This window comes from Cololabis saira, chromosome 5, assembly GCF_033807715.1.
Source record: "Cololabis saira isolate AMF1-May2022 chromosome 5, fColSai1.1, whole genome shotgun sequence".
In the NCBI taxonomy this organism is placed as follows: domain Eukaryota; kingdom Metazoa; phylum Chordata; class Actinopteri; order Beloniformes; family Belonidae; genus Cololabis; species Cololabis saira.
Window position 1 is genome coordinate 45,871,738 of NC_084591.1, and position 24,563 is coordinate 45,896,300.

The 24,563-nt window shown below is 41.1% G+C and overlaps 1 protein-coding gene across 1 annotated transcript in view; it reads right to left on the reverse strand.

Annotated features, from left to right (window-relative positions):
• lamb4 (laminin, beta 4) overlaps positions 1-24,563 on the reverse strand; it is a 64,007-nt gene that overhangs the window by 35,847 nt on the left and 3,597 nt on the right. Inside the window, exons 2-8 of the mRNA XM_061722272.1 lie at positions 22,997-23,172; positions 19,283-19,418; positions 19,081-19,154; positions 6,547-6,735; positions 6,364-6,427; positions 6,045-6,250; positions 739-862 (exon numbers count right to left, since the gene is read on the reverse strand). Of these exons, the coding sequence (XP_061578256.1) occupies positions 739-862; positions 6,045-6,250; positions 6,364-6,427; positions 6,547-6,735; positions 19,081-19,154; positions 19,283-19,418; positions 22,997-23,172 (969 nt within the window). The remainder of the gene's footprint in view (positions 1-738; positions 863-6,044; positions 6,251-6,363; positions 6,428-6,546; positions 6,736-19,080; positions 19,155-19,282; positions 19,419-22,996; positions 23,173-24,563) is intronic.

A 24,563-nucleotide genomic window follows, 5' to 3' on the forward strand; every position in this document is an offset into this window, starting at 1 on the left:
AGAAAATAACCAGTATTTATTTATCTATTTTATTTATGCAAATTTATTTATCCATTTATCTGTTAATTAATCTGCTTCTACCTACCTCTATCTGCTAAAGAAGAAGTAGCGTATTTTTCTTTGCATTTATTTTGTCTTAGTTTTGATTCTAATTCCGGTTAGAGCGCCCCGAGCGGTGGAAGAAAAATTTGTATAAGCCACATGGTTCAAACCTATGAATAGCGGCTTATAGTCCAGAAAATAGGGTAAATAAAAAAAAAGAGAGCCAATAATTTTTTTTATGCTAACTTATTTAGGGGAAGCATACGGAAGCGTATTGCATTCACTTGAGAGAAAAAAATCTGCTCTGTTTTTCTGAATTAACCAGATACCTCACAACTTGCAAGAAGCTGTCATTCACTTGAGAGCTGGATTTCATGGAAGCAAACATTTTCCACCTTCCGTCTGAACAACCGCAAAGTCCTGAGGTGCCTGCGCAAAGTCGACAAACTAATAACAATACCATCTATATAACTTACAGACAAGAGTATCTCCCAATGTTTCAAACCAAAAGAAAAATAAAACTGGACTAAACTGGGACAGGCAGAACATGATTTTTTTTTCATTAAAACTTTTCTCGGAATTCTGAGATAATTAACTCGTTAATTCAGAAAAACAGAGCAGGTTTTTTTTGTCAAGTGAATGCAATACGCTTCCGTAGAAGCACTATGAGAAACTAGAAAAATTAACATAAATTACTCCTGCAGATGTTGGCTGTGTTTTGTCCTCCGGGCCACCAGGGGGAGTCCTGATAAAAGTCTGCACATCTTTCACAGTTTGCTCCAGCCGTGTTATGCTGACAAACACATCGGCCATGAACCTGCTGAAAGAAGAACATACAGTATCTTTACCTGCACAAGTTTTTGGGTTCTTGGTGAACAGTAACTTTGTGTTTAGATTTTAACCACTGAAGCTATTGTGATTGTATTTCCGGCTTTTCCAGTCTTTTAATTTGTTATTATAGAGACACTTTTTGATAATTTAGGGATAAAGAACTGAATGAATTAATATTTTTTGAATAATGAAATTAATAAATTCATTTTCCTTTGGTGATTAATAAAACCTTTTTTTGACTTGCATTTAATTATGGGAGTAGAAAAATGTCAGTGACAAGCATAACGTCACTCCATAAGTTGAGAAGCATAAGTAGGTGCATATACAGTGAATGGCAAATTTATGTCCATGTTGATTTTGATTTTATTTTTAAGTTTTATTTGACCATCATTTTTCTACTACTTTTTATTTCTGCTATCTTTGTCTGGTCCTCTGAGTTTCAGCCGGTCCAGTTCTGCTCTTCATTGTTACTCCCATCCTCTACATAGCATTTACATTTATATTTTTTTTAGTTAGGCTGCTTTTCAAAAAACTTGACATAAGCAAATTTTAAAGAATTTTATTGTGCTGAAGCAAATTTGAAATTGTCTTGCAGAATAATTTAAAATAACTTGGGTTGCTAAATAGGGCTGACTACATACAAATGAAGTGACTGTATTGTCTAATCAGAAGAAATGATGAATAGAAGTTGTTCTATGTCTCAAACGGTCTGTGCATCACATGTTTCTGGTAGTTATTAAACACCATGAATCTTTCCAGCAGCTCCATCCCTTTATACTTTTTCGATATGAGTTTCATTCAAATATAAAAATTCATTCAACCTTCACATTTTTGTTTGAACTGGTACATGGATTGAAAAGTCTTGACGGACATGATTGAGATGTGTTTGCTTGGTGGAGGTGATGATTATAATTTATAGATTGTTTTTTGGATAAATGGAACTGTTTATAGTAAAGCAGATTAGTGAAACGATACTTCACTTTGGTATAGAAGCATGAAATTTGGCACAGATACTCTCCAAGGTCTACTCTTTAGGGAACAGGTGCGTGCCACTCAAAATTCCAAGATGCCGGCCCCAAAATCGAAGATGTCCGCCCAAAAATGTGTTTTTTCCTTTATAACTCAAAATGCCTTGGTTTTAATCCCCATAAATATATTGAAATTGAATATAAACTTAGGTATTGTGGACATTTTGGTACCAAGTACATGTCTGTATCCATTACGGTTCTTGAGATACATCATATAAAAACTTGTATATACCCGGAAAAGTGAGAATTTTGTAAGATTGTTGTTACGAGAACATGGATTTATGAAAATGTTACTCTCATAACCTGATATTTTCAGTAGGGTTACTTACTATTAAGACAACCTGGGGGTTGTCTTAATCTTAGATATCCCCATGGCCAAACCTCAACCTGGAGGACCAGGGCGCTGCTTTGTCTGCCTCCTCCCCTTTTACCTATCCAGCTTAGTTAAACTTGCCAGGGATATAAATTAAAATCCCCACCGGCATAGCCCTCAGGATCATTGGAATACTCAAGCCTCTCCACCACGGCAAGGTGCAGCTTACAAAGAGGAAGGGCCACTTGTTTGGAAAACAGCCAGTAAATATTCAGGATGGGACCGTTTTTTAACATGTCTTCCACTCCTGTCCTATATTCATTGTTACAATGCTTAAATATTGATGCAATCATATATGCTCCAAATATTGTGTTGGCCACTCTTTTTGAAAAAGTGTATAGCCAGTAAAAAATCAAGATGCTGCCTTTTGCAAGATTGCAGGCATACAAAGGGCCACTGTTATCGCAAAATTCAATGACCAGCAAAAATTTAAGATGTTAATGTCCACACTGAATTTGAAAGGTTGTGCATTCGATCCCCCGCCGAGTCAAACAAAAGACCATCTAAAATACTACAGTTCTCCCTGCTTGGCACTCAGTATTATGGGTTGCATCAGGGGCATCATATCAAGGAAGGTGCACTTGTCATCACGGTACTCGATAGGCTCCAGGCCCACCACAAGGTTTTCAGTGTACTTGCTCTATTCACATTTGCAACCGCACAGTGCTGTGCAATTGAAACCCAACTTGAAACATTTGCACCTTCCACAACACTCTGATTTGCAGTTACACTTGGCCAGCTGTTCACAACTTTGAGCAACAGACGCATTTGCTGTCCAGTAGACCTGCCACTGTGCACCGACCTTTGTCCATCCCCAATCAGCAGGGCTCTCTTCTTGTGGCTTACGCTGGGTTGCCTGACCCCATATGCAGCCTGCCTGATAGGCAGCGCGTTTAGTGTGTTGAAGCAGAGCTGCTCTTGTTGGAGGAATGGCTTCATATGGCCTCTGCTTTCGGGCAAACACATCAAGCCTAGCCTCATCTACACTAACGGCCGTACTCGATCTGTCGTACATGAGGACAACAAACTTCTCCAAGATCTCTAGCTCACCATCAGTCAATACAGGAGGGTATTGACCTAGTTTGCTGAAGATGGGAGAGTTCACCAATTCACAGAGAGCCTGAGGAAAGAGATCTGTTTGAACTGTGTCACTCTGAAGGGACTCAAGTCTTCTGAGGTGGAGTTTCTCCCTGTTGTAAAGACAAGCGAGGCATGCAGGATGGTATTTCAGCTCCTGTGCAATGGCATCACCCCCACTGAGTTTAGCCAATAATTTACCATCATTCAGTGTGTGTGCACATTCATGTAGTCTGTTGTTTGTGTGCATTGTCATGACCTGGCTGAGCTCAGATGCAGAAGATATCTTATCACAAAGAAAGCAAACCTGATCATCCTTACTTTTTTGCATCATGGATCTGCGATGCTTTACTTGACTGTCATCTGTTTCACTGCACTGAGTATTGGAGTGTCTCTTCCTTGCACAAAGTAACTTTGTGTTGTTGAACAAAGCTCGACAGTTTAAATGGTACTTGGTTCCTTCTCAAAGTAGCTTCTATCCCACCACCTTCATCCGCCCTTCCCAGGTCCAGGATCATTGGCATTTGCTTGATCTCATGGAAGAGTGGAACGTTGGTGGCGAGCATTGTATAGCCATCATGTTGAAGAACATGATGCGTAGGTGGTGATTGTAGATCTTCTTTCTTGTCTGTCTGACAAAGACAGCATTTCTTCCAATCAGTTTGCCTCTTAGCTAACATTGGGTTTGCATTTGCCATGTCTGATTAAGGCCGAGGGGTTATCCTTATATACCACCTTAATCATAATGCTACACATTCGGGTATGGGATTCAACTAGGTTCGGGTCACCTACACCTAGCCCGATCATTCATCCAGTGCCATTTAAGTCCCGTGTGATCTGTACACCTTCCAGGTAAGAATACATGAACAAGTCTTGTAATGCCCCACTTACCCTTGGCTCGGCTCTCCCGCACTGGCACAACCTGTCAATTCAGGTGCGGCTATCTAACTACATCTAACTAGTACTACCTAATTGACATGGGGCTGTTAGACAGCATTTGGGACACTAAACAAAGCTATACTATCACTACTAGACAACAACTACAGTATTAGTACAACTAGATCAGCTGGCACTGAACCCCATGCTGAGTTCCACAGCAGTGATGTCACCAGTGTGCCCTGGTTGTGTAGTGACATTCACTCTACTATACTCTACTATAATGAGAATTTGATGGCCATCTTGAAAAAAGGGCCGACATCTTTAACTAATAAGACAACCCCCAGGTTGTCTTAATAGTAAGTAACCCTACTGGAAATATCAGGTTATGAGAGTAACATTTTCATGAATCCATGTTCTCGTAACAACAATCAATCTTACAAAATTCTCACTTTTCCGGGTATATACAAGTTTCTGTATCATGTATCTCAAGAACCGTAATGGATACATACATGTACTTGGTACCAAAATGTCCACAATACCCAACTTTATATTCAACTTTAATATATATATGGGGCTAAAAATCAAGGCATTTTGAGTTATAAAGGAAAAAGCACGTTTTTGGGCGGTCATCTTGGATTTTGGGGCCGGCATCTTGGAATTTTGAGTGGCACGCACCTGTTCCCTTAAGAGTAGACCTTGGAGAGTATCTGTGCCAAATTTCATGCTTCTATACCAAAGTGAAGTATCGTGTTGATAAAATGAGTTAATCTGCTGCACTATTAGTGCAGGAGTCGGCAACCCCAAAATGTTGAAAGAGCCATATTGGACCAAAAACACAAAAAACAAATAATTCTGGAGCAGCAAAAAATGAAAAGTCTTGTATCAGCCTTAGAATGAAGACAACACATGCTGCATGCATGTATATTAGTTATAACTGTATTTGTATTTGTTTTTCATTATGCACTTTGAGAAAAAAGTCGAAATGTTGAGAAAAAAGTCAAAATGTTGAGAAAAAAGTCGAAATGTTTAGAGAAAGTCGAAATGTCGAGGAAATAGTCAAAATTTCGTGAAAAAAGTCAAAATGTTGAGAAAAAAGTCAAAATGGCAAGAAAAAAGTCAAAATTTCGAGAAAAAAGTCGAAATGTTGTGAAAAAAGTCAAAATGTCGTGAAGAAAAGTCAAAATGTCGAGTAAAAAGTCGAAACGTCAAGAAAAAAGTCGAAATGACGAGAAAAAAGTCAAAATTTCGAGAAAAAAAGTCAAAATGTTGAGAAAAAAGTTGAAATGTTTAGAGAAAGTCGAAATGTCGAGGAAATAGTCAAAATTTCGTGAAAAAAGTCAAAATGTTGAGAAAAAAGTCAAAATGTCAAGAAAAAAGTCAAAATTTCGAGAAAAAAGTCGAAATCTGAAAAAAGTCAAAATGTCGTGAAAAAAGTCGAAATGTCGAATAAAAAGTCGAAATGTGAAAAAGTCAAAATGTCGTGAAAAAAGTCGAAATGTCGAGGAAAAAAGTCAAAATGTCAAGAAAAAAGTCGAAATGTTGAGAAAAAAGTCGAAATTTCGAGAAAAAAGTAGAAATGTCAGGATTAAAAAGGAAAGGAAAAAGGAAGAAAAAAGGAAAAAAGAAGAAAAAAAAGAAAGAAAGGAAAAAAAAGAAAAAAAAGGAAAAAAAAAGGTCAAACATTTTTGAAAATGCTCCAGGAGCCACTAGGGCGGCGCTCAAGAGCTGTGGGTTGCCGATCCCTGGTTTAGTGGGTTTTCTTAGTTACGCACAAGTTTTCTTCTAAGGTTTCAGACCATTGTTTGGATGTTTACCTGGGTGAAGACGTCCCCTCTTCCTCCATCCGAAGACACACACTGGCTGGCGTGTCCGTTGCAGAAGCAGCTTCCTTGAACCACCATGTTGTAAAGCGAGTAGTAATACTTATCCTGAGGGTTCCGGCGTCTCCGAGACAGAAGAGTATCACCGAGTGTGAAGAGACGGGTGAAGTTCACCCGGATATTTGTCACGGTGATCAGATCTAAGGGGTGACATCAAACTTTTATGAATTATATTAAACCTTCTTTTTTGCTTTTAATCATTTAATACCTTTGAATATGGCTTTCAAACATTTTAAAACGTATTAAACCTCACCTTGAATGTTTCGTGCGTATGGGTTTTCTATTTCAAAAACAGGATCCAGAGCTTTCAGGACCACCTAGTGGGTAAACATTTCCACATTTTAATCTGAATTTAACATCAACAGAAACAACTGATTATGTAAAAATGTTGTAGTCGAACTTGATCTCAATAATGAAGACAAATTGTATGTGCTACCTCTCCACCAGTGGACGGTTGGGATCCAGAGTATCTGCTATCACAGACCACGTCATCAATCTTGTCAGCCGACTCACGTGGAACTGAAGGAAAATGAAGCGCACAATCTTCTGCAAAATAACGAAAAACCTTCCAACTTCTTCCAAAATCCTTTGATCGCTCCACTAACATGGCTGCTGGTCGAAAACTCTTCAAAAAGAAAGCATGATGAGTAACATTACTTTTTTTCTTCCTTTTGTTTTTTTAATTATTAGACAAATGCTTAGTGATGTTTCTGTGTGCTGCAGGCTCAAGGCTGCACGGTGTTTTCCTTTCGGCTCACTGTTTGAGTGCGTTCAACTCAATCCAGCCCCTTGCATCCTCTCAACTCTGTACGCTGCACAATTCTGCTAAAACTCTGTAGATTGTGTTATATTTAAGAGTTTGCAGATGACACGGCCATCAGAGACAGCGAAGAGGAGGAGTACGGCAGATTGGTGAGAAACTTTGACTAGGAAAAGACTAAGGAACTGGTCTGGTCATTGACTTAAGGAGGGACCAGATCCCTCGACCAGTTCTGTTAGGAACGGAGTGGGGGAGGTGGAGGTTGGGAAAACCTATTGCAGTTTTTTTGGATTGTTTACACACTAAAATTAAAAGTAGTGCACTATTAGCAAAACCTTATGTCATGGTTTCTAAGCTTGGGATATGTTTTTACATGATCACTCACTGTCCTGTCATTCCAGATCCTGCCACCCTCATCAGCCAGACAATCTACTCATTCCCCTCACCTGTGCTTCCCCACCCATCAGGTGATCAGTGCCCTTTATATACTAGCCCACTTCCACATGCCAGCTGCCAGATTGTCTAGTGTTCATGCCTAGCTTTCCAGCATTCCTGAGTTTGTCTGTTTCTGCCTGCCTGCTACTTTGCCTGATTCCCGGTTTTTGGATTTTTGCCTGCCCCATTTGGATTTGTCCGCCTGATCTGCCTGTCTGCCTGGTTTTTGACTCCTGCCTACGTTTGACCTGATTAAAGCCTTTTGGACTCTGATACTCTGTTTGGTGTTGTGCTTTTGGGTTCTCTGCCTTTTGAGCCGTGACACCTTACACTTGAGAAGCAAAACATCAGCCCATATTGCAAAACTCTACACACAGTGAATTGCAAAACAATAAACACACTTAACATACTTTACACACAAAAATCTACCATTAAATCACATCAATTCAATTCAATTTTATTTATATAACATCTATTACAACAGAAGTTGTCTCTAGGTGCTTTCCAGAGACCCGGAACATGACCCCACGAGCAATTATTACATAAACAATGGCAGGTAAAAACTCCCCCTAGTGGGGCTGTGTGGTTGTGCTAATTGTGCGTAGTGTTTTGAAAACACAGGCCCTGTTTTGAAAATCGTGCTTAATCAATCAAAAAAAACTAATAGCTTGGCTTGTGGCTAGACAACAAGCTGGACTGGGTGAGTAACATGAGGCAGCTGTACAAGAGGGCTCAGAGCAGGATGTACTTGCTGAGGAGGCGGATATCTTTCAACATCTGCAAGAAGCTCCTGGGATGTTTTATCAGTCTGTGGTCTCCAGAGTCCTGTCCTACGCTGTGGTCTGCAAGGGAGGGAGCACCTAAAAAGGGGAGACTTCTCCAGGCTAGAAAAGCTGATGGGGCAGGCCAGCTCCGTGGTTGGCACAAAACTGGAGCCTCTAGCAGAGAGAAGAAGTCCTGGCTATACTGGAGATTGCTGGCCAGCCTCTGCAGTGTCATCGGCAGCCAGAGAAACCTGTTCAGCAAGAGGCTGCTTCTCCCCAATCGCAGGACCAACAGACTTAGGAACTCCTTTGTCCCCTGTGCTATCAAACTTGTAGTGGCTATTTGTCCTCCAGGTGAATAATAACAAAATAAATAAATAAATCAAAATATTCAACTCAAAGTATCAAACTATAATAATCAAACGGCCACTGAGACACCTAGGGAGTGGATTTACGCAGGATACAGAAAGTCCATTGTCCAGGCAAAAATCAAGTTTCCAATGGTTTATTTTCCTGGCAAACAAACGAGCAAAGATCTCTGACGCCTCTCTTGCCCTGGTAAAAAACCATCTGCCCTCCCAGGTGCCTGGCTCACCTGTGTCTGCCAACCCATATATATAATCTCACCTGGTGCGCTCCAGCTACCCAGTACTTTCAAAATAAAACATGGTTAAGTAACAAAATAAACTTAATCAATACTAAATATCATAAACAAATTAAAAGTGTATTCCCAAAACTAGACCACAAAAACTAACTAAATAATAAATGAATTAAATAATACAAAAGTGACAAATAGCTCCTACACTCCGGCCCCTAATTGTGGAAAGTGTAAACTCACAATTACATTCATTTCTAAAAGGAGCTATTTTCTTTATCTCTCCCTAACTCTAACGGGAGGTGATTCTTCCGTCTTCTTCTGGAATACTGTAAACGAAACAACCAGACAGAGTATAGAGAAGTAAGGGAGAAAGAGAGAGAATAATGTCCATGATCCTAAGCCGTGGCCTCCAGGAGCAGGCATATCTTCGTTACAGGCCGCTCCAAAACACTGGTCTTAGTTTGAAGGCACACGGAACGGACCAATCCTTTGGCATCAGACTTGGTACTCAGAACTCGGCCCATCATCCAGGATCCTCTGGGAGCTGTAGCATCAGCGATGATGACAATATCTCCTGGAGAGAAGTTTCTTCTTGGCCTTGTCCACCGTTGTCTTTCTTGCATCACAAGTAAGTACTCGGATATCCATCTTTTCCAAAAGAGTTGTGCAATATACTGTACTTGTCTCCATCTTTTCCTTGTGTATAGATCAGTCTGTTCAAAGAGTCCTGGTGGAAAGATGGGTTTTCCCTTTAGCAACAGAATATGATTGGGTGTAAGGGCCTCAAGGTCATTGGGGTCATCAGAAACTTTTGTGATGGGTCTGTCGTTCAGTATTGCCTCCACCTCACAAAACAGCGTCTGCAGGGCCTCATCATCCAACGCCTGCTGTCCGACAATCGAAGAAAGCATGCTCTTTACTGAGCGAATCAGACGTTCCCAAATACCACCTTGATGTGGGGCTGCTGGTGTATTGAAGCTCCATTTAATCCCATCTTGAACCAAAGCACCTTGAATCTTCTCTTCATTCAAAGCAGCAAGACTTTGCTTCAACTCTTTGTTGGCTCCAATGAAGTTTGTGCCGTTATCAGACCTCATGCTTGACACAGGACCTCTTCTGCAAACAAATCTCCGCACAGCATTAATACAGGAATGTGTATCAAGTGTGTGTGCCACCTCCAGGTGCACTGCACGACTGGTGAGGCAGGTAAACAGCACTCCATACCTTTTCACAAGGCTTCTTCCTCTCTTGACCTCCAGGGGGCCAAAATAATCCACTCCGACATCTGTAAAAGGAGCCTTGTCTGGCATGACTCTCTCCTCTGGTAAGTCTGCCATCTTCTGCTCTCCGAGTTTTCCTCTGTACCGTCTGCACACTGTACATTCTGTGATTGTCCTCCTTGCAGCAGAATTGGCACTGATGATCCAATATCTCTGTCGAAGCCGATGCAACATGTGGTTTCTACCAGCGTGTCCAAGCTGTTGATGGATATGACGTAGAATAAGCTGGGAAACATGCATGTCTTTTGACAGGATAACAGGATGCTTGATTTCTGATGGTAATGCCAATTTATGAAGACGACCCCCAACTCTGAGAATGCCGTCGTCCAGTATTGGATCCAGCTTGTACAGTGGGCTGTCCTTGGAGATGTTATTCAAGCCACGTGTCAGTGAGGCAATTTCATTCTCAAACCTGTACTTCTGGACAAAACGAAAGATTGCCTTTTCTGCCTCCTCATAATTTTCCGGGTTCAAAAATCCTCCTTCGAAGTGTGGCCTTGAAGCTCTGAAGTTTTTGTTCCACAGAATTTTTAGCTCCCGTTTCCTTGTCACTCTCAGCAGCCTTAAACTCCTTTCTCTTTTGGCTCAAAAGCAAAAGAACTCTTTTAAGCTCAAGGAACCAGGCAACAGATGTTTTAAGTCTCCTCCATGATGAGAAGTAATGAATGAGGCAGTCTGTGGGATCTTCTAAGTGCTTAACGATGGCATACACTGCTGGTTCTTTTTTGACCTCCGGGTCATCAGCAGGAATCACAGCTGGCTCAAAATCAGGCACAGGCCACTCACTCTCTGACAAACGGAGGAACTCCGGGCCTTTAATCCATCTTCCATTTGTGAGAAGCTCCTCAGCAGTCAATCCACGTGATGCTTCATCTGCAGGATTGATCTTCGTGCTCACATATTTCCACTGACCAACATCCGTAGCTTCTCTAATAACTGAGACTCTGTTGGCAACGAAGGTGTGGAAACGTCTAGTTTCATTGCAGATGTACTTTAGGACGGTCGTGCTATCAGTCCAAAACATTGATCTCTCCAGCTGCCACTGTAGCTCCTTTCGCAACATGGCATCCACTCGGACAGCGAGAACTGCTGCTGTGAGCTCCAGGCGAGGAATGGTGATTTGCTTCAGGGGAGCAACTCTGGCTTTCCCCACAAGAAATCCCACGTGCACTTTATCACCATCTTCCACTCTCAAGTAAGACACTGTTCCATAACCAGCTTGACTTGCATCAGAAAAATGATGGATTTGCGCTGTCACAAATGTGCCAAAGTCATGAGGTTTGATACAGCGTTCAACTGTGAATGCATTCATCTTTTGAAGATCGCTCAGCCAATCAGACCATTGCTTAGAGAAGGAGGAGGGAATTTGTTCATCCCACATCAGGTTTCTTCTACAGAGCTCCTGCAACATTAACTTGGCTGACATGGTGAAAGGAGCCAAAAATCCTAGCGGATCATACAGCGAGCTCACCACAGACAGAATTCCTCTCCTAGTTTGCTGCCGTTCCTGCACTGAAGTCCTGAACATGAACTTATCAGACTCAACACACCATTTCAATCCAAGCGCTCTTTCAACAGGAAGCTGCTCTGTGTCCAAATCCAGTTCTTTCATCTCTGTCGCTCTAATGTCACTTGGAATTGACATCAACACAGACCGGCTGTTCGTTACCCATTTTTGGAGACTGAATCCTCCCTTCCCACAGAGTGCAGTCAAGTCCTTCACCAGTTGAATGGCATCTCCCCCCGAGGCTGTGGACTTCAGGCAGTCGTCTACATAGAAGTTATGGTTGACGGTACTTATTACTTCAGGGGAGAAATCAGACGTATTATCCTCTGCAGTTCTTCTCAAGGCATAATTAGCGCAACTTGGGGATGATACAGCTCCAAACAAATGAACCCTCATGCGATATTCTGCTGGTTCTTGGTCGGTGTCGCCCTGGGGCCACCACAGAAATCTGAGGAAGTCAACATGCTTATCAGGTACCTGCACTTGATGAAACATAGCATGGATGTCTGCCATAACTGCAACAGGCTCCTTCCTGAACCGGATGAGGACTCCAATCAGAGAGTTGGTTAAGTCTGGTCCCTGCAACAGATGCTGGTTCAGTGAAGTTCCTTTATATATGGCCCCACAGTCAAATACAACTCTCAACTTTCCTTTGGTAGGGTGATGTACTCCGTGATGGGGAATGTACCACACTTTTCCATCATCTTGTTCCAGCTGTTCTGTGGGTACCATCTCAGCATAACCTTGATCCAACATGTCACTGAGAAATGAAGTGTACTCCTCCTTGTACTTGATATCTTTCTCAAATTTCCTCTTCAGGCCTTGAAGCCGCTGCTTTGCCACACAGCGATTGTTTGGTACCGCAGGATCATCTTCTCTGAAAGGTAAATCAATGCAATAATGTCCACTTTTCAGTTCTGTTGTACTTTGCACAATTTTCATGAATTTAATGTCTTCTCTTGACATTTCCAACCGTTCCACTGATGTCTTTTCACTGAAATCATGGTTATATTGACTGATGAGCATCTCTTCCAGATGTTCCACAGAGATACGATTTGTCGTGATGACGGAACAGCCCGTCTTGACTCCACTGCTCTTTCCACTGCGTAGTGGTCCATTAATCACCCAGCCAACTCTGGTTCTGACTGCGTATGGTCCTTCACTCTGGCTGTTAATCAGCTCCCAGGGTTCCATCACTTTAGGAGCATCTGTCCCAATGAGCAGATCCACCTCTGCATCCAGATGGTGAAGTTTTATGTTCCTCAGATAAGACCATTTCGCAATATCTTCTTGCTGTGGAATGTTCAGTCTTGACACTGGCATAGTCTCTTGAGTCATAACATTCGGTAACTCGATAAAATCATCCACATCCATGCCAGACACTTCCACACCAGACAACACAGTGGTGCTCACAATTTTCTTCTGCGCCATGGTTCTCAGTAAAATGTTGGCTGGTTTGCCTCTCAGGCCCAGTCTCCTTGCCAGACTGACAGTGCAAAATGTACCTGAACTCCCAGGATCCAAAAAGGCATAGGTTTGCACAACCTCATTGCTCATCTGACATTTCACCTTTACTGCAACAATGGAGAAGACAGCATCATCCTCATCACCGGCCCCTATAGCTCCACATGTCTGAGAAGATCCATGTGAAACACTCGGTGGAGAGCTCACAGCTTGTGCGTCCTTTAAGGATGTACCTTTATCCTTTTCCTGAATGTGAAGGACTGATGGATGCTTCTGGTTACACACAATACAGACCAAACGACTCCTGCAGTCTTTGCTTCTGTGACCAACTCTCAGGCAACCAAAACAAATTCCATTTTCCTGTATGAAACTTATCTTGTCCCGATGCATCTTTAACTTGAACTGTGAGCATTTATCCAGAGAGTGACTGTTAAGTTTGCAAAATAGACAACATTTGCTATAGTTTTGGGCAGAGGAAGACTTGATGTTACTGTCCATGTCGATCTTGTTGCTTTCCTTTACTGCGCAGACACTGGTGGCAAAAGCGCTTCCATTTCTCCTTTGCTTTGTGTGACTGACATTGGGGGCTTTGCTGCGGCTGACAGGTGGCAGATCTTGAATATTACCAAAAAATGGGTCAGAGAGGATCTTGACTTGTTTTTCCACAAATGTCACGAGGTCAGTGAACATTACTCTACATCCATTTTGCTCCTGCAGATCACATGCAACGCTCCTCCACTTCTCCCGTAGCTTGTAAGGAAGCTTCATCACAATGATTATGAGATTGGAGGGCATATCCAACTCCTTCATGTACATTATCTGCTGTGTTAAATTGGAGCAACCTCGAAGAAACAGAGAAAAAGATTGCAGCGCTGGTACATCCTCTGTTTTAATGGGGGGCCAATTCAGAATTTTTTCCATATAAGCAGAAGCGATTTTATGTTCATTGCCAAAATGCTCCATCAGCAGGAATTTGGCCCTCTGATAACCCACACTTGGGGGCAAATGCTGACAGCTCCTGATAAGGTCTCTTGGCTGTCCCCTGGTGTACTGTTCCAAAAATGACAAGCAATCACTGGCATTGTTAGTTTTTCCTTCTACACAGTTTTCAAAAGATCTCATGAAGGAATTAAACTGAAGAGGGTCACCATCAAACACAGGAATATTTCTCACAGGCAAAGCAGAGGTTAAATTTTGCTGAACCAACAGTGCAGTGATATCATTTTGCCTTTGCATAATGTCCATAATATCATTACAGGGGTTATTGTTGTGGGGTAGATTCAAGGTGTTTGGAAACATTTGTGTTGTTTGACTTTGACTTATTACTGGGCCAGTGTCTTGTGTCGTTGCTGCTGGTCCAGGCCTGACATTCACTTGGGTGTTGGTTGTGAGTGATGGCCTGACGTCAGTTTGCGTTGTTGTTGCATCTACAGGTCTGACAGTGACAGCCCGAGCTATGGGAGCTTTACTTTGACTGTTATTTGCAGCATCCTTTTGTGGAACAAAATCATCCGCGTGAAGATTCAGCGGACGTGTTCCTGGAGCACCAGTCCAGTTCCTGTCGTAATATGAGTTCAGTGCGTCCGATAATTTAGAGCCACATTTTGAATTGATTTCCAACACATTCAGCTTTGCATTAGCGGCAGAAAGTTCCGTTTCCAAAGTGAACAGCTCCTTTTCCTTTCTGAGTTCTTCCTCTTTGGCTTCCAACGCGTGTTTCCTTTCTAATGCAGCCATACGCTGCATAAGTGCTGCTTTGTCTGCTTGTGCCTTTATTCTTGCAGATGACGTAGATGAGGCCTTAGATGACTTAGAATGTGCTCTGGAACGCTTTTCCTCTTGACATGAAACATTTGAAACGCTGTCTTCGGGATTAATCTCATCAGAAGCCACACTCGAGTTACCAGAAGGTTCTGCAGCATCATTTGATTGCACATATGGATAACCAGCATCAGATAACCAACATTTTACTTTTTCAATGAAATTTGAAAACTCAAAACCTTTTGCATGAAAATATGTATTTTGCCGTTCAACTTCATCCTCTGGCAAATTCAGATTCAGAATGGCTTCATGCATATCTTTAGCTTCCTCAAAGCATGTAATGCATTTACTCAGCTGGGCTTGCACCGACGTCACATTATCAATGGATAACATCAAATCACACATTTTATCCATGCTCCTTTTAACCTGCTTGCATTTCAAAGACCTTTTTTCTTGGCATGTCTTTAAATAAAATGTCAGACCCTTTAAGGTAAACTTTACACTCCTTTTTGAGAGCACAGATGCAGAGTCATTTTCTTTAGCTGCAGCCTCTGACATTTTTCCACATCAAATCCTTTTCAATCCTTGAATTTCCACACTTTGGCTTGCAGTACTCACACAAGGATATCTTTTATGGCATGCGGCTCCGCATCAGAGCTTTATGAATGAAAAGAGGCGTGGCTTACCATGCGATAGTAGTATTGCGCAGCACACGCGGGTCGTCCAAACTTCCAAAGCTCCCAATAAACATCCAGTGCAAAGAAACGACAATCCAAACACTCCAATAGTGAAGCCGTTTTCCAATACAGCCCGTTTGTATTCCTTTGCTCACCGATGCTGTTTGAGTAGTTTCGTGAGATGTCCGTCGGCCATTGACTCTCCAAACGAAAAGCGTTTTCCAGCCCAATAATCCTCTTTCATAGATCATCAATCCAATATCCAAGGTTCCAGAGATTCCATCCGCCAAATCTTCACTTTAGGGTGGGTTTTTTACTTTTGTAGTGGCTATTTGTCCTCCAGGTGAATAATAACAAAATAAATAAATAAATCAAAATATTCAACTCAAAGTATCAAACTATAATAATCAAACGGCCACTGAGACACCTAGGGAGTGGATTTACGCAGGATACAGAAAGTCCATTGTCCAGGCAAAAATCAAGTTTCCAATGGTTTATTTTCCTGGCAAACAAACGAGCAAAGATCTCTGACGCCTCTCTTGCCCTGGTAAAAAACCATCTGCCCTCCCAGGTGCCTGGCTCACCTGTGTCTGCCAACCCATATATATAATCTCACCTGGTGCGCTCCAGCTACCCAGTACTTTCAAAATAAAACATGGTTAAGTAACAAAATAAACTTAATCAATACTAAATATCATAAACAAATTAAAAGTGTATTCCCAAAACTAGACCACAAAAACTAACTAAATAATAAATGAATTAAATAATACAAAAGTGACAAATAGCTCCTACACTTTGTAGTGGCTATTTGTCCTCCAGGTGAATAATAACAAAATAAATAAATAAATCAAAATATTCAACTCAAAGTATCAAACTATAATAATCAAACGGCCACTGAGACACCTAGGGAGTGGATTTACGCAGGATACAGAAAGTCCATTGTCCAGGCAAAAATCAAGTTTCCAATGGTTTATTTTCCTGGCAAACAAACGAGCAAAGATCTCTGACGCCTCTCTTGCCCTGGTAAAAAACCATCTGCCCTCCCAGGTGCCTGGCTCACCTGTGTCTGCCAACCCATATATATAATCTCACCTGGTGCGCTCCAGCTACCCAGTACTTTCAAAATAAAACATGGTTAAGTAACAAAATAAACTTAATCAATACTAAATATCATAAACAAATTAAAAGTGTATTCCCAAAACTAGACCACAAAAACTAACTAAATAATAAATGAATTAAATAATACAAAAGTGACAAATAGCTCCTACACTCCGGCCCCTAATTGTGGAAAGTGTAAACTCACAATTACATTCATTTCTAAAAGGAGCTATTTTCTTTATCTCTCCCTAACTCTAACGGGAGGTGATTCTTCCGTCTTCTTCTGGAATACTGTAAACGAAACAACCAGACAGAGTATAGAGAAGTAAGGGAGAAAGAGAGAGAATAATGTCCATGATCCTAAGCCGTGGCCTCCAGGAGCAGGCATATCTTCGTTACAGGCCGCTCCAAAACACTGGTCTTAGTTTGAAGGCACACGGAACGGACCAATCCTTTGGCATCAGACTTGGTACTCAGAACTCGGCCCATCATCCAGGATCCTCTGGGAGCTGTAGCATCAGCGATGATGACAATATCTCCTGGAGAGAAGTTTCTTCTTGGCCTTGTCCACCGTTGTCTTTCTTGCATCACAAGTAAGTACTCGGATATCCATCTTTTCCAAAAGAGTTGTGCAATATACTGTACTTGTCTCCATCTTTTCCTTGTGTATAGATCAGTCTGTTCAAAGAGTCCTGGTGGAAAGATGGGTTTTCCCTTTAGCAACAGAATATGATTGGGTGTAAGGGCCTCAAGGTCATTGGGGTCATCAGAAACTTTTGTGATGGGTCTGTCGTTCAGTATTGCCTCCACCTCACAAAACAGCGTCTGCAGGGCCTCATCATCCAACGCCTGCTGTCCGACAATCGAAGAAAGCATGCTCTTTACTGAGCGAATCAGACGTTCCCAAATACCACCTTGATGTGGGGCTGCTGGTGTATTGAAGCTCCATTTAATCCCATCTTGAACCAAAGCACCTTGAATCTTCTCTTCATTCAAAGCAGCAAGACTTTGCTTCAACTCTTTGTTGGCTCCAATGAAGTTTGTGCCGTTATCAGACCTCATGCTTGACACAGGACCTCTTCTGCAAACAAATCTCCGCACAGCATTAATACAGGAATGTGTATCAAGTGTGTGTGCCACCTCCAGGTGCACTGCACGACAGGTGAGCCAGGCACCTGGGAGGGCAGATGGTTTTTTACCAGGGCAAGAGAGGCGTCAGAGATCTTTGCTCGTTTGTTTGCCAGGAAAATAAACCATTGGAAACTTGATTTTTGCCTGGACAATGGACTTTCTGTATCCTGCGTAAATCCACTCCCTAGGTGTCTCAGTGGCCGTTTGATTATTATAGTTTGATACTTTGAGTTGAATATTTTGATTTATTTATTTATTTTGTTATTATTCACCTGGAGGACAAATAGCCACTACAAAACTGTTTAACTCCTCATTGGGGAGGGGGCAACAGAAGGACAGAGGGACTGTAGGATGAGTGGCAGTCAGTCCGTCTAACTAACAATGCAAAGAAGTGCAATAATCCCTGCGGTCAATCATTTATGTTGTACAGGGGAATTATAAGTATCATTATGTATCATAATTATTCTGATATGCAATTCTTTTCTTTATATGGGTGCTGGTGTTGGGAGTTTTTTCCACTTTTGTTTCTCCTTCAAATTTCTGTACATTTCTGCAAATAGTGCTGAGTGTGAGTGAGATGGAGATTTCAGTTTCACTAGATCAGGGGTCGGCAACCCGCGGCTCTAGAGCCGCATTCGGCTCTTTAGCGCCACCCTAGTGGCTCCCTGGAGCTTTTTCACAAATGTTTGATTTGATTTGATTTATTTTCCTTTTTTTCTTCTTTTTTTTCTTTTTTTCTTTTTTTTCCTCTTTTTTCCCTTTTTTCTGTTTTTTCTTGTTTTTTTCTTTTTTTTCTTCTTTTTTCTACTTTTTTCATTTTTTTCTCTTTTTTTCTTCCTTTTTCCTTTCGTTTTTAATCTCAACATTTCGACTTTTTTCTGGAAATTTTGACTTTTTTCTCGACATTTCGACTTTTTTCTCAACATTTCCACTTTTTTCTCGAAATTTTGACTTTTTTCTCAAGATTGTATTTCAACATTAATCTTGACATTTCGACTTTTTGCATAATAAAAAAAAAATCTTCCTCCTCTAAAATATTATTTTTATTTTTCTCCTGCCTGGCCCTAACACTCTTCCATGGATTTGCGTAACAAAAAGAGTCATGTGGAAAGACATTTGCAGCCGAGGACCCAGTTATAACTAATATAGAAACATGCAGCATGTGTTGTCTTCATTGTAAGGCTTATACAAGACTTTTCATTTTTTGTGGCTCCAGACAAATTTGTTTTTTGTGTTTTTGGTCCAATATGGCTCTTTCAACATTTTGGGTTGCCGACCCCTGCCCTAGGGAAACCTCCCAAAGGGATTAACAAAGTCAGTAACTGCACATTTCACATACATTAATTTTTATTCTAAAAAACTGGTGCATGTGTGTGTGTGTGTGTGTGTGTGTGTGTGTGTGTGTGTGTGTGTGTGTGTGTGTGTGTGTGTGTGTGTGTGTGTGTGTGTGTGTGTGTGTGTGTGTGTGTGTGTGTGTGTGCGTTTAGACGTTTACCTTGAAGGTGAGGACGAGGTGACTGAATTGGAACACAGCTTCCAGATCTAACTGGATGCTGACTCGATGAACTCCTGTAAATGACAACAAAGCAGAGTTTAGGATTGCATGATTGTTATTTTGGCAGTAATGTCATGATCAGACATTAGCATCGCTGTATGCTATGTAGTTTTTACCATTATCACCTTTTTTTTTAACTCACCATTTTCAGATTGCCACCACCTTGTTTTTCTTTCAGGGTCAAAAGTTGAGATGATGTTTTCAATGCGGTGGCTGTTGAGGTTGTCATAGCGATCGTATGGTTGTTGAGAGTCACAGATGAAACATTTCTTTTCCTCCTGTTAATGAAAACAAAATCATCATGATCATTAAATAACAATATAATTTCCAGGATTCTTTTAAGACCCTGGAAAAGACACTTTGTAAGTGTAATATTTTGTGGCTTCAGTCTCCTTGCACGGTCGCCACGGTGTTTTGCTCTCTGCTACTTTTTAGCATTTTATGTGTATCTCCTGTTCTCTGCTGCCCACCACGGGTCACCTTCAGCAGAGAACAACTCCTCAACATTGGGAAGTCTTTTCCTGGAACTTTTTACCTGGTTTTCACGGAACCGGACAGTTTTAAGGAGATTTTGGTCGGAGCAGGAGACGCAGATGGGGGAAGCGAGAGAGAGAGGCTTCCACACCCCGCTCCCCTCTATACACCTGGGGAATGTCCGCTCCCTCGCGAACAAGATGGATGAGCTGCTGCTACTCATCACTAAAAACCCGGGGCTTCATTTATAAAGCTTGCTTGTGCACAAAACAGGGCTTATAAGATGTGCACGCCACCTTCTACACAAAAATTGGGATTAAAAAAAAAACTAACGGGGAAATGTGCGTATCTTTATGCCAACCCTGACTCTCGCGCACGAACATTTTCATATGGGGAACTGGCGATGCAGGCGGTGAGGTGGTGAAATGAAGCCAGACAGATTCATGTCATACTTTTAATGTCATCACATATCAGACTTATAGATCCATGTACACCCAAGCCGGTGTTCTGCCGAGTTGTCCTACCTCCGCGAATCGTCCTACCCGTAGGATGAAATGATACACAAAAATGCACACAAAAAAATCCGGATTTCTAAAACCGTGTGCACGCACATCTGCACGCAATGTTCGCTTTATAAATCACAGTCCAGCTGGAAGGTTGCAAATGTGAATTCGCCTCATACCCCGCCCTCTACACGCCCACTTCATACCATGAATGGTCAATGCAAACTACTTGATGACTGTATTTGCATATAAATGAGCCTGCTGAGCATGTGCAGCGCCACCTGCAGTCTGTTTCTGCTGTGCGTCAGGATGAATAAGACATGTCGAGCCGGGGTTCTGCCGAGTTGTCCTACCTCGGCAGAAAATACTACCGTACGATCCCTTTTATCTCAGTTTCTTTTTTTCCAAAGGCTTTTTCATGCAAATAGACGATTTAACAGCAGGAAGTCAGAATGTGCTTCACATAGATCCATGTGTACCACGCTTCGGCAGAAGAAAAAAACCTGTCAAATCACGCTTCCACATAGATACATGTTGATGTCTGATGTCTTGATGTCTTCTCCTGCTGTCACATCCTTCAGATGAAATGCTTTTACTGCTGTGAATGGAGGCTTCAGTGAAACATAGTGGCAGGAATGTTTAGATCTGAGGTTACATGTTACATGTAAAACTGAGATTTACATGTAACATTTTCTGTAAAATGATGTGAAACAGCTACAGTTTCTGGGAAAGTTATGTTTTTTTGTTTAATTTTGTTTTCAAGAAATATCTTTGAGAGACTGTAAAATATATAATCCTAAGAAGCTGACTGAAGAGCATGAAAACTGAAAAAAATGCAATAATGAGGAGAAGTGGAGGTAATCCGGGGTGGGGAGAACGGTGTCAGACAGTGAAGTTACAAATCAGGACATGTCTCAGTATGAAAGTCTGAGAAAACTCAGTCAGAGAAAGAAACTGATTACACACACACACACACACACACACACACGCACACACACACACACACACACACACACACACACACTTTGAGCTTCACGAACAGTTTTTTCCCTGGGCCATACGATGACTAAATAACTCATAGCTGGTGAATACTTCCCTCATGAACATTACCTCAGACTATTACATTGGATTTAATTTTAATTCTGAATTAAAGAGGAATGAAACTTCCCATATAAACGCACTCATGTGTACTGTGAGCGTGGAGATACTGTATGTATGGTTGTGTGGGTGATGAGTGAGGGTGAAGGGAGGGAGAAGTGTATGCACGTCTGGGGGGATGTCTTGTCTGTCATGCATTGTTATTATTAGGGCCCAAGCCCTTACAGTGTGAAGGCCCTATTGTATCTGTAGGAATTTTTCTCTTTTTTTTATTTTTCCGACGAAAGGAGGGCCTTTATGCCCCCCTAAACGTGCCCCGAAAGTCACCAAATTTTGCATGCAAGTCAGGCCTGGTGAAAAATTTGATATTTAATGGTTTGCATTAATGGCTCAACAGCGCCCCCTAGAAAACTTTGTGCCTCAAGCCCCACAATACGGTTTGATGTACATGCACAGAAATCGGTACACACCTGTATCATGTTGCAACTTAAAGAAAAGTCTCTTGGCGCCATGGCCGAAACCCAACAGGAAGTCGGCCATTTTGAATTATTTGTGTAATTTTGGCGCAATTTATGCCATTCCTTCAGCAGTTAATACGGCCCAAACCGTAACGTGCACCCAGGTGTGTTATACATCAAAATGTGCGTCTCCATCCTGCGACGACACACAGTACTTTTCTCAGTCAAAAGCGTTATCGTGGCGACGATAGACACTAAAAAGCGCACCCCCACTTCATCTGGTTGGTCCATATTTGATAGTTTCTACTTTCTGCCATAACTTTTGAATGGTTTGACATAGAGAGTCGTGGGTGGTGTCATCGGACTCGGTATTGAGTACTTGACCTTCATTGGCATGAATTAGCCCCGCCCCTTTTTCTGATTGGTCGATATTTGATAGTACTTACTTTCTGCCATAACTTTTGAATGGTTTGATATATAGAGTCGTGGCTGGTTTCATCCACTAAATGTCCAGTTCTGAAGAATCTACATCAAGTCATACAAGCTTCCACTGCAGCCTGAACGTGCACAAGGGTGGAGGGCCCGTTCATCGCTGCTTGCAGCTTTAATTTTATTTTGTTTCAAAGCACTAATCGGAGTAGCACCTTCAATTTTGTTGTGTTGATACACTGTATGTAATACAATGATAAATAAAGCTTCTATTCTATTCTGCAAATAAAGAAAAGTGGCACGGTGTATCATTCCCATTAAATATAATAGTTCATCTGATAACAAACCTTGCACTACTCATATCTGCTCTAATTTTATTCACTGTTACCCTTGTTCACTGCAAAAACTCAAAATCTTACCAAGAATATTTGTCTTATTTCTAGTTAAACTGTTTCATTTTTAGTCAAAAAATCTCATTACACTTAAAACAAGAGTCATTATCAGAAAAATAACATTACAAATAATAACAAAATAATATTTGACAATTTTCTCCTGTTTCAAGTAAATTTTCACTTGAAATAAGTAGAAAAATCTGCCAGTGGAACAAGATTAATCTTCTCATAACAAGCAAAAAAATCTTGTTCCATTGTCAGATTTTCTACTTATTTTAAGTGAAAATTTACTTGAAACAAGTGAAAATTGTCAAAAAACAAGTTATTTTTCTGGTAATGACTTGTTAGAAGTGTATTGAGATTTTTTGACTAAAAACGAGACATTTTAACTAGAAATAAGACAAATATTCTTGTTAAGATTTTGAGTTTTTGCAGTGTTGTTGTGGTCACATTACTTCCAGATTACAGATTAGCACTAATGTTTCTATGAACCCCCTCTGACCTCCAGGAATCCGAGGATGCAGTACTGCTGGGGTCCACGCAGACCACACGTAGATGACGTTGACAGCTGTGCTGCTCGTCCGATCATCAGATCACCCAGCTGGGGGTTACAGGAAATTCCATCGCACTGGTCCTGGGTCCTCTGGGGATCCTGGAGTCTCACCGCTGGAATAAAAACTGCATCCAAAAATCAATCCAGGTCAGTCAGTCTGTCAGTTTTCATCAGACATCAAGAACATCACAACATAATAAAATGGGAGGATCTAAAGCTGGTGGACACTACATTTAGGGTTGCCAACCCATGGAAAAACGGAATCGTCCCGTATTTATAACCTAAAGTACGCGTCCCGTATTGAGCTGAAAAGGGACGCACTTTGTCCCGTATTACTGTCAAAAAATAGTCATAAAATGCCAATGAAAAATGGCATTGAGCTGTGGCGTTAATACGTTTTCTACAGACTTTCTGTTTGCACTTTTGTTATTGCACTAAAAATGTTCACTATTACAGAATGGATGTTCTGCTTTCTTTCTATTGTTATATATTCATTTATACAATTTAAAGTTAAGCAGGACAGGTTTCTGTTTAAGAAAGATACTTATTTTATTCTGTGCATTTTGTTATTTTGTATTAAAGTGAATTGCCGGATAATAATTTGTTTTCCACGTGTTCATGGCATTCAAAAATATTTATCTAATTCAATTCAGGTTCAAGTCAAATATTTAAAAAAATCGTTTCACTCACAAAAAAAGGGGCTAAAAAAATTCACCACGCCAGGAAGGGTGATGAAGGGTTCCTTATTTATTTTTCAGGGAGTTGGCAACCCTAACTACATTACACTATATCTGTTATGTGTACAAGCTTGACTCACATGTGAACATCACTGTTGTTTCAAACTGAGATAGCACATAGCTACCATGAAAATAAAGGTTTATACCTTATTGCTTTTGTATGGAAGGGGCCATGAAAAATGCAGCGGAAACAATATTCCTCTCATTTAACAAGCAATCACATGTCTGACACAAGTCGTCTGCTGAAAGAACAGGCATGTTTCAATAGCAAAATATCTCCAGTCTGATTTTACTTGTAGAAACTCATCCGCCTGATGATGGATGGACGAGCTCGCTCTCTCTTGCTCTCTCTTGCTCTTGCTCTCTCTCTTTCTCTGTCTTTCTCTAAATGCATGAATCAACCCTTTTTTAAATCTTTTCTGTCTCCTCATCTCCTCTCTGTGAAAAAATAAATACATTCGGCTAAACTTTGTTTCACTTCAGTCTGCTTTAGTATCCCTAATTAGGGCCCGAGCACTTACAGTGCGAAGGCCCTATTGTATCTTTCTTTCTTTCTTTCTTTCTTTCTTTCTTTCTTTCTTTCTTTCTTTCTTTCTTTCTTTCTCTTTCTTTCTTTCTTTCTTTCTTTCTTTCTTTCTTTCTTTCTTTCTTTCTTTCTTTCTTTCTTTCTTTCTTTCTTTTTGCCCCCCTAAACGTGCCCAAAAAGTCACCAAATTTTGGCCTGGTGAAAAATGTGATATTTAATGGTTTGCATTAATGGGCGTGGCCTAATGGCTCAA